At 42.7% G+C, this 11222-nt stretch overlaps 1 protein-coding gene across 1 annotated transcript; it reads left to right on the top strand.

Moving 5' to 3' along the window:
• The first annotated feature begins 629 nt into the window (after positions 1–629).
• LOC121691587 (butyrophilin subfamily 2 member A2-like) lies at positions 630–10940 on the top strand. Its single transcript, XM_042071184.1, has 3 exons — positions 630–872; positions 1819–1852; positions 10561–10940. The coding sequence occupies exons 2-3, from the start codon at positions 1828–1830 to the stop codon at positions 10923–10925; spliced, it is 390 nt and encodes a 129-aa protein (XP_041927118.1). The 5' UTR covers positions 630–872; positions 1819–1827; the 3' UTR covers positions 10926–10940.
• The last annotated feature ends 282 nt before the right edge of the window (positions 10941–11222 follow it).

Genomic DNA, 11222 nt, shown 5'->3' with positions numbered 1-11222 from the left:
CTGGTAGTGTTCTACACACACACACACACACTCATTCTCTGGTAGTGTTCTACACACACACACACACTCATTCTCTGGTAGTGTTCTACACACACACACACACACTCATTCTCTGCTCTCTGTCTCTGGGTGTTTTCTCTCTCTGCAGTCTCAGTGCAACTGTGCTGCTTGTTGTAGGTGTGACTGATGACCACTGACTATAAGGACACATGATGCCTCATAACCAAAACTACTTTCTCTAGCAGTGTCCAGATATTGACCACAAACCACACAGCTTTTCTCCTTTACTCTCTCCAACTACAGCAGTGGATTACAGCAGTAAGGAAACTTAAGAGTATAGAAGTCTTCAGTCTTCAGGTGTGGAGGTTAATCATTAAAAACATAAAGACCATAAACACCTGAGCTGGACTTTACTCTTTGGTCAGAGATCGCCTCTCGTGATCTGACATTAGAACACTTGGTTCTGTTGGACGACAAGTCAGACCGCATGTAAACTAGTGTATGAACCCGAGTAAGCTGGTACTAACGGTTAGAACCGGTGAGAACTGAGAGAACAGGACTAATCCAGAGACTCAGCACTCAGGATTCCAGCTCTACTGAGAGAGGAAGTGGAGTCAGTAGATCAGCTGTTCCACACGAGGGACTGGTACTGGGAGAGAAAATGGCCTCCGTATCTCTTTGAAGAGGAGTTCTCCTGTTTACGCTGAAACACTCAGGGATCCTCTTCTCCTGGAGTCATAGTGTGTGTGAAGCCTACAGCAGCAGTGTCCAGTCTGCAGGAGAAACAGCCTGTGTGTGTGAAGCCTCTACAGCAGCAGTGTCCAGTCTGCAGACTGTTTGGTGTGTTGCAGGGGCTGCTGCACTAGACTGAGGTAAGACCCACTTTGTGATGAGCAGACATGCTTTATGAAATAATAGTTTATGCACATTCCATATAGCAATACTAGTTTATGCACACATATTGCAATACTAGTTTATGCACATTCCATATAGCAATACTAATTTATGCACATTCCATATAGCAATTAGCCTGGCTAACGTCAGATCTCATCTCATTGAGATGGGGTCTGGGAGCTAGACATTTATTTTCTCGTATTTGAAACGTGGCTTACGAATGCCCAGAACCATTGATTGGGCGCTACAAATGTCTATCAAATGCGTCTGTACGTCGCTCATAACGGCTTCGGTGTGTCGTCATCGTCTCGCTGCCCTCCCTCCGTTCTGTGATTGGTTCCTTCGTTGAGGTGAAAACGAAGTCCATAGATTCCAGGCTGCCTAACAGCGTAAACAAGGCAGCATGGGAAAACCCATAGCAATACTAGTTTATGCACATTCCATTAGTATATGCATTGAAGAGAGAGATGATGATGATGATGATGATGATGGGTTAATCATTAGCTTCAGAGGTAACAGACATAGTGTATGCCACAGTACATCTTACAGAGCTGAAGTTTGTTCTGTTCTGTTGCCACAGTACCTGTCTAGGTGTCATCCCTATGTTCCCCGCTCGTGGTTAGGGTTCTATGTTCCCCGGTCCTATATCAAAGCGGAACATAGAACCCGGGGAATATAGATACGCTCCCCATGTCTGCGTGTCTACACCTGTTCTGTCCTGTTTGCCACAGTACCTGTGTGTGTGTCTACTGTACACCTGTTCTGTCCTGTTTGCCACAGTACCTGTGTGTGTGTCTACACCTGTTCTGTCCTGTTTGCCACAGGAGAACAGGTGTAGAAATGAGCAGGTCTACTGGATGAATGTAGACTCAAGACTGATAATGATGTTGGAGAATGTGACCCAGTGATCTGTGTCTGTTTCAGGAAGGCAAAATGGCAGCTGGGGGCACAGACAACGGTAAGAGATATCTTGTGGTTTGTGTGTGTGTGTGTTAGTGTGTTAGAGTGTGTGTGTGTGTGTGTGTATGTGTGTGTGAGTAGGAAATATGTAGCCTGACGCGTCATATTCAGATTCTAGTCAGATAATTACGCCCCAATTAAGACTGATACTGCTCCATTGGGACATAATTATGGGGCGTGTTTCAACCGATACAGGGGGGGAATGCCTCTGCACTCAATTGGATAGACCTAACCAATCAGAGCCACGGAATATCTTACCATGAGCTGTAGGAAGAACACACAAACCATCATTCTTCTCCACAAATGCCTTAACATTGTTTTCTGGTCTTTTGTAAAAGTTATGCTGTCAATATCTCCTACAAGACCCGATAGCAAAATCTAAGACAACGAAATACATAGCAGGGTAGGCTATTTGGAAAAACAGATATTTCCCCTCACAAACATTTTATAAACAGCTGGGGTGTCGCACCCCTGGAGCCAACAGGTGGCCAATCAGAGATTTGAAGCAAACGAGAGAACAACATGTCACAATGCAAACACACTGCTGTTTTCCTTTGATGAAAGTGAAACCAGAGTTTTCCCACATGTCAACTTGGGCCAAAGTTTTCAGAAATAATTGTTTCGAGTGATAAAACCTCATGGAAATAATATACATTTTTCTATGGGGTCTCACGGGGAAGCTACACCAGGCACGTAACTGAAGCTTTCCCTTCGCAACGCGTAAAATCAATTTTAGAAGACTGGTCTATTCGAACGTACGCGCCGCTATCAGGTCTGGTGTAGCTACTTCCATTGATTATAGTGAATATTAAGTGCTGCAGCAGACACAACGTGAACAGAACGCCTCAGTTACGAGCCTGGTAGCTTCCCTGTCAGAAGCCATCTGTCTCCTTCTCTCCGTCTCGTTTTTGTTGCAAACAATGACCGTTTCTCAAAGTCAAGGATGGGTCCTTCAAAGCTGCTTTTTCAAGGACGTTACGTCATCGAATCTCACCAAGCACTGTTCCAATGTCAAGGGTACTTTAAAATTCTATCAAGTACTGAGTCCTTTGTTCTGAGATTTTCTGAGAATTTTCGAGGATGCATGCGTTTATCCTCTGCATGCTTGGAACACCCACAATCCTTTGCGCACATGGTTTTTAATAATGCACCTGCAGCTTCCTGCACACTCGCTAGTCTGTTCCATGGTGTGTGTCTGTTCCATTGTGTGTTCCATTCGTTCTACCAAGCACAAATCCTTGACCTTGAAAAATGGTCAATATCAACCTAAGCTCAGATGACATGATAGACAAGGCACTGTTGCTCACCTGTCCATGATCGTAAAGTCGAACTTAATTGGTCAAAACAGCTCTGGTTCGAGCATAGTTGCTCAACAACGGAGCAATGCCAAACCGAACTTCCCGACCTCAAATATTGTGGGCGTGGCTAAGTTTGACTGGCACCCAGGGTAGGAGATATGGACTACAATATCACAATATCATTCATCTGTACGGTATTGATATGATATTATATTACAACCCTAATTCCAAAAGAGTTGGGACATTGTGTAAAGACAACATATCAAATATTGAACATTTCAAGGAAAATATAAGCACAGTCTTCATCATGAATTCATGAAAACAGCAGTCAATAAATAAAATCCTGACGTTACCCATCAGTGATCAACACAGTTCTCACGCCGGGAACATTGTCATGCATGTCAGATGTTTGGTAAATAGCCAAACAAGCTAAGCAAGCTACTGTAAGCAACTTGGCTACAAACAACTGTAAATTGTACTCATGTCACATATTGAACACACTTTTAAACATTAGTGTTGTCACGATACCAAAATAATGACTTCGATACGATACCTGCCATAAATATCACGATGCTCGATACTGAAACGATACTATGGCGAAATCCTAAGATATCTGGAAAAGAAAGGACTCATACCTCCTCCAAGTGTATTGAGTCATTTGTGTTGAATTCAGTGCACTTTTGTAATGTGCAGGTCAATTCTGGGTTATAAACTTCTAAACTTCCTAAATAATGATTATTTTTTATAGTCAGTAAAATAGTAGGCCTACTTTGTGTGATTAAGTCCTTTATTGTTTGTTATAGTTCATTTACATTATGTTGTGTTTTGGCAATAAAGTAGCTTTAAATAGCCAAACTAGGCTAGATCAAGGTCAGTGTTGAAATTACTGCATGCAAATCACTGAATGCTATGCAGAGGGGCCTAATCTTTAGGCCATCTGATGTACAGTATAGGCTACCCAAGGCCTTCCCGTGTTCATGGGATTTCTTTGACAGTTGCAAAGGGAAAAATGTGAGGATAGTCTTCTTTGCGCCCAGTGTACAAGTACGACGTTCCAACCACTCAGGTCTTCGTCAGATAGGCCTACACCATTACCTGTTGCAATATATCTGTGTGCATTCCTACATTACGTCTATTTCTTTGATAACATCATTTGCTACCACTACAATCAGTGGTTATTATTATTATTATTATTGGGACTCAACACGCTTTGGTGGTAATATATGCTGTGGGCTTTAATTAGCGCATTTCGGGTAGCCTATCCTATATATGGGCAATAAAAATTGCAGTCTACATGCAATGACAAATATTACCAGTAGTACTGAAATAGATTGTTTACAGGTTATGGTAATGTTATTCTTTAAAAATGTTGGGATATGTCTGCGAGGTGTTTAGCCAAGTTCCATGCATAGCCTACTGCTTTTAAATGACTTTGAAACATATTTCACAAACGGGCCTCTGTGTACCTGATGGCTTGCCTTCACTATTCACGATGTATCCAAAATAGTTGCAGATTTCATTTCACCTTTTGTTTTATCCACCAGGCCGAGGACTGTCGGCAAAGAACTATGTTGACGTTGGCTGCACACTCACTCTCTCAGAGCTGCCTGCTTGACACGCCCACTTGCCTAGATGCGTGCAAGGAGCAGTGAGAGCAGCAGTTCACACAGACACAGAACGTTACTATTTTAATAAAGTATCGATTTTAAAAACGTCGGAAATCGTATCGTTTTTTGGGTGAAGGCATCGTGATACCTTTTTAGTATCGATACACTGTGCAACACTATTAAACATACAGCAATAATACTGAAAACCATGATCATTTTAAATGTGTGTGTGTGTGTGTGTGTGTGTGTGTGTACAGTATATGTGTGTGTGTGTGTGTGTGTGTGTGTGTGATCATTTTGGTCACCATAACCATGAGCTTACATTTTTATACCATTACATCCCTAGTCATGGTCATACACACACGGTATTTTTACTGCCAAAATAACTTTTAAAAACAATGTGGAAGTAATACGACTTAATTTTTTATCTCAGCTAATCCAGCAGTTTCTCCTTCAGACAATGTGAAGATGAACCATGCATAGTTCATCCTCCAGCTGAAGGAGACATTAATTCACGTAGTAAAATAAATTCCAAATCCATTACATATTATCTCCAGAAAGCCTATGATGCGGCGTTTATGAGGACATTTTCATTAATAAAATCGGTTGGGGTTATTAGACTGAACGTCATTGGTACTGGAGTAGTGAAATTAGAATGGGCCGTCTGCAAAGAGTGTAATTGCATTAGAGAACCAGGGAAGTCTCCGCATTATGGGAGTTCAGCACCTACAGTACATAATATAATTAAAATATTCAAATGATCAAGAGAAATCCTGAAACCAAGGGACGGGGCTGAAACCAATATTGGGGCTAGAGGTCAAACCAAGGGACAGGGCTGAAACCAATATTGGGGCTAGAGGTCATTTAAAGGAACACTCCGGCCATCACATAGATCTCTGTTTCTCAAGGTCACCGAGTCCTGTTGGTATAAAACCTGCCTAGCTTGTTCTTAATTATCTGACAGACGAGAATTATGGGAAACTGTTTCCTGTATATATTTGTAATTTTGTAATGTAGTTGTGTGTTTGTGTGTGTGTGTGTGTGTGTGTGTGTGTGTGTGTGTGTGTGTAAACGAGAGAGAGAGAGACCGAAACAGATAGTGAATGAGAAAGAGGGAGAGAGATCTTTTCATTTTGTGTGTGTATGAGAGATAATGAACGTGACCAGAAACAAACCAGAACTCTCGACCAGAAACAAAAGACACGTTTTTGTTGAGTCTTCTGGGTCCTCTAACTACTGTGCTCAACTAACCCTTGACTAAGTAACATGAAAACCCATCACCAAATGCCACCAGCTCTAAATACACATGATACAAATTCTAAACTGTCACGTGAAACCTCATCACCAAATACCACCAGCTCTAAATACAAATCCTAAACTAAGTAACATGAAAACCCATCACCAAATACCACCAGCTCTAAATACAAATTCTAAACTAAGTAACATGAAAACCCATCACCAAATACCACCAGCTCTAAATACAAATGCCAAACTAAGTAATATGAAAACCCATCACCAAATACCACCAGCTCTAAATACAAATGCTAAACTAAGTAACATGAAAACCCATCACCAAATACCACCAGCTCTAGAGTTTAGAATACAAATTCTAAACTGTCACGTGAAACCCCATCACCAAATACCACCAGCTCTAAATATGAATCCTAAACTGTCACATGAAACCCCACCACTAAATACCACCCGCTCTAAATACGAGTCTTAAACTAAAAGACAACCAAGATCAATGACCAATGAATCAACACAAAAGACTAAACAATGAACGTGACGTGCCAGTGAGGCACCAAGCGAAGCTGACCTGCGTCTGCCAGTGAGGCACCATGCCAAGCTGCCCTGCGTCTGCCAGTGAGGCACCATGCCAAGCTGCCCTGCGTTTGTCAGCGGGAGCGGATGGGAAGTGAGAGAGACTACGGTCATCAGAAAGGGCGTCTTTTATAGAAGTTGCCCAACAGGGACGGACTGGCCAACTGGCATACCGGGCATTTTCCTCATTTTAATTTGTTTGGCCAACGGTCTGCCCAAGCCAAGGACAGTCAGCGGCCCATTGGTTCATTTTCCATACTGACACTGGACTGATCCAATAATAGCTCTTGTCAGGTCCCACCCCTCCCATTTTGGCTCAGAGCCAGGAATCCGTGAGTGTATCCAAATAGTTAATTGAAGTAGCCACACCTTGAAATTGCGGCGGGTGCTGGTAGTGCCAGTTGTGCAAAAATAACACCAATGTAGAAGCTTAAAAATATAAACAATATTGCAGGTAGGTTAGCCTACAGTATGTCAGCAACATGTTGAAGTTTGTTGAATTTGAGCGAGAAGACGTAGACGTGAGCAAGCGTACAGAGCAGAGGGAGATATAGCCCACATGATCACAAGAACTCAGTGATGGAGCAGGTGGTTGAGATATAGCCTACATGATCACAAGAACTCAGTGATGGAGCAGGTGGTGGAGAGTGTAGCCTACATGATCACAAGAACTCAGTGGTGGAGCAGGTAGGCTGTGTGACATGCCATGCTAACAATGATGACTTATTAATCATGATAATGTGATATGGTAATGATAACATAGTATGGCCGTGTTGGTCAGATTCATCAGTTTCCGTCAGACGCCCAAAATTCAACATTGATGGCATGAGTGATGGTTGGTCTCTCAAAGTAGAGCGTCAAAAGGGCTCTATCGGGTTCGCAATGAGAGAGAATGAGAGAGTCAGCATGTGTGTGTGTGTGTGTGTGTGAGAGAGTGAGAGAGAGTATGTTTGTGTGTGAGAGAAAGAGAGAGAGAGAGTGTGTGTGTGTGTGTGTGTGTGTGTGTGTGTTTGTGTGTGTGTGTGCCCTGCTTCTGTTTAAGGGTCAGAAAACAAAAAATGGCAAAAGAAACACAAACATAAATGTTTAGTATTTATTATGTAAGGGATAATGTATAGAACGCCGGTCATTATCTGAAAATAAGTCTCGACCGGGCAAACACTAAGACAGGTCTTATTTCGTCCTAAAGGGACATATTTTCAGATAATGACCGGCGTTCTATACATTATCCCGCCTATTATATGGGCTACTTGCCGAAACGAAAAAATTAACTCCACGATATGTCTCTTTACATTTATTGTTACCATTTCGTCGTGGCTTTTGCTGAGAGACAAATAGTTCACAACACACGCTGAACTTGAATCAAACATTCTTTAGAACACAGCTGACCAACCGTCTGCTTTCACTTCACAGTGATATGAGAGACTTAAAGCAGAAGCACAAAACATGTTGCCAGTGAGAGTGGTAATTATATGTTTGCAGCGGTAATTACATGAAAATAACTTACTGTAGAACGTTCGGGAAATCCCATTCAAGTCAATGGAGCCTTCTACTAGCATTGTGAAGAGCCGTCTATTAAATAAAAATAGCATAGTAGAAAAAAAAAGAATGAGAGCTAAGGCTTCAAAACAAAGTCCAAAACCCAGATGAAGCCCTCTTGCTCTCAGTGCCCCACTCGGTGGAGATGGCATCAGATGAAGCCCTCTTCCTCTCAGTGCCCCACTCGGTGGAGATGTGAGGTGGAACAGGGTGTTGCGTGGCAACAGCAAACCCAAAACGTCTCTCGAGGTGGACGTTCCCCCAGCGTGTGTGTGTGTGTGTGTGTGTGTGTGTGAGGCGGAACAGGGGCGTTGCCTGGCAATAGCAAACCCAAAAAGTCTCTCGAGGTTGACGTTCCCCCAGCGTGTCGTAGTGACGTCCTCTTAAAGGGCGGAGCCCCAATCACACCGCAGCCAATTGACCGATCCCAAGCCCTGCCCCCTTTTACTTTGTCACAATGAGGACTTTGGAGGAATAGTGTCGATTCTGTATGACAATACGCCGGTTATGCGAATGCTATAATGCTTCCTTTGTGAGTAGCATAAGTATCTAAATAACTAAAGAGCTCAAAAAGGTTGAAATATATGCCTGGGGTACTTGTAGAAGTGACATCCGATATCCTGACCATGTGAAACGTTAACACAAACTTTGCATAAATTTGGATAGGCTGCTACAAAGTGAGTTTGTACGAAAATGTTCCCTTTATTTGTGTGCATAATTACACACAAAAACATAACTAATCCTGGTTTCCACAGTTGAAACGACAATGGACAACATTAAGCCTACAGAAAAAAATACACTACTTTACCTACCTTGCAGTAACTTAACTCGCACACTCATACGAAGGCTACACCTTCAATCACGTATCGCCTTACACACAACAATAATGCTTTCAGCTTTTAGGCACAGGCTACCTTGCCATGTTTAACTTGGGATAGCAGACTGTTCACAGAAATAAGCTAACAATATTTTTTCCACAAACGCTAACAGCCTACTAGCGATGCATTATTGATGGCTGGACGATAGCCTAATGCCTTCTAAAAATCAAATCATGTGCCGAAAAAACTATGCCTTGCTGTATAGGCTATGCAGTCTCGAAATCACCAATATTAGGCCTACTACATTGCCCACATTTAAATGAAGTATAACAGTAACCAGCGGGAACTGATGAAGTCTAGTGCAAGACAAATCACGTAGTAGCAGTGGTGCACTTGATAGTGTCTGTCTACCATGCAGATATGTTGTGTGTGGTATGGTTTAATCTTGGGATAGATCTAGTGGTTTCTTTTCAATACACTTGTATATTTTAATTTGAACTCTTCCTAACAACATACTCTAAAGCAGCCATTCAAAATAATAAGTATAGGCCTACCGAAGCGAGGCTATCTCTGCACCTCCCCAACATGAGACAACATGAGACAACATGAGCTGCTTAACGGGCTAGCCACATTACGAACTTGGATCTGAGCAGCACTTGGTTCCGTCTTCAATTAATCCTCAAAATATGGTTAGATTTTGTTATTTTATTATGGACACAATTATGTTCACGTAGACCTGTTTATTGAATCAGTCACATCTGCAGCAAATAAGGTAAACTACCTGCTAGTGATAACGTGCTAATTGTTTATCCCCAGTTAACATGCATCCCATAAAGATCCATAAGACCAGATTGATTTGCCCTCGATTTGTGCTGTTCCACCTCATTGATAAAAGTCGACATTGTGAATGTGTCTTCCATTGCATACTGAAGGCTTTTTGAAGCAATATTACACGACCAGAAATTATCCAGCACATACAGTACTGTTACACTCGGCTAAATGGCGCTGCATCCCCATGTTGAACATGCGTTCCCTCACACTTTTCCTGCAAACTTGTCCAACTTAGCAACAGTAACTATGGGACTGACAATGGGAGGTGGGGCTTGGGATCGGTCAATTAAGGGTCATTCACCCACAGGACCGTCTCAAACAAACCAGCAACCAGAGAACACGGAACTGAGCTAACATGGAATAGAACCGTGTGTGTGTGTGTGTGTGTGTGTGTGTGTGTGTGTGTGTGTCTGTCTGTCTGTGTGTGTGTGTGTGTGTATGTCTGTGTGTGTGTGTGTGTGTATGTGTGTGTGTGTGTCATGTGAATGTGTGACTCCACTGCTGTGTGTGTGTGTGTGTGTGTGTGTGTGAAGGAGTAAGCAGGAGAGAGACAATGTTAGTGTGCAGTGTGTGTGTGTGTGTGTGTGTGTGTGTGTGTGTGTGTGTGGGTGTGTGTGTGTGTGTGTGTGTGTGTGTGTGTGTGTGAAGGAGTAAGCAGGAGAGAGACAATGTTAGTGTGCAGTGTGTGTGTGTGTGTGTGTGTGTGTGTGTGTGTGTGTGTGTGTGAGCGTGTGTGTTTGTGGGTGTATTCAATAAGTCATTAACACAACTCGTATCTGTTTCCCCCTGCAGGTTTTAAACTGGTCATCCCTGATCGTGTTGTGAAGTGTAAAGATGGTGATGATGTCACACTGCACTGTCACCTCTCTCCTGAAACCAATGCTGTTGCCATGGAGATCAGGTGGTTTAGACAGACAGACTGTATCTACCTGTATAGGAATGGTCATGTGATAGAGGGGAGGGGCTATGAGGGCAGAGTGAGTGTGGACCCCCAGCAGCTGCAGAGAGGAGACGTGTCTCTCACACTGAGGAGGAGCAGATGGAGAGATGATGATGATAGAGGAGTGTACACATGCCAGGTCATCAGTGGAGGACACCAGGAGGAGGGAAGAGTCAGGTTGGGGATCTACAGTAAGTCTTCTGTTTCACTGCTGTAAAGAGTTCAGTGCTGCCATTCATGTCACTAAACCTGATTACACTCACTGCATACTGAACACCACACACACACACACACACACACACACACACACACACACACACACACACACACACACACACACACACACACATTTGTAGTGACCAAGGGCAAAGTAATAAAAGCATGAGCATGTATTGACATTTTAGATACTTTATTCAATTCCACATTACAAGAAAATTTTCATTAGGAATTAAATGTTTTGAATGATCAAACAGATACACACACACACACACACACACACACACACACACACACA

This window comes from Alosa sapidissima, chromosome 2 (genome assembly GCF_018492685.1).
Source record: "Alosa sapidissima isolate fAloSap1 chromosome 2, fAloSap1.pri, whole genome shotgun sequence".
Taxonomy (NCBI): domain Eukaryota; kingdom Metazoa; phylum Chordata; class Actinopteri; order Clupeiformes; family Clupeidae; genus Alosa; species Alosa sapidissima.
Note: the sequence above shows the minus strand (reverse complement) of the source record. Positions and strands in the feature narration are given on the sequence as shown.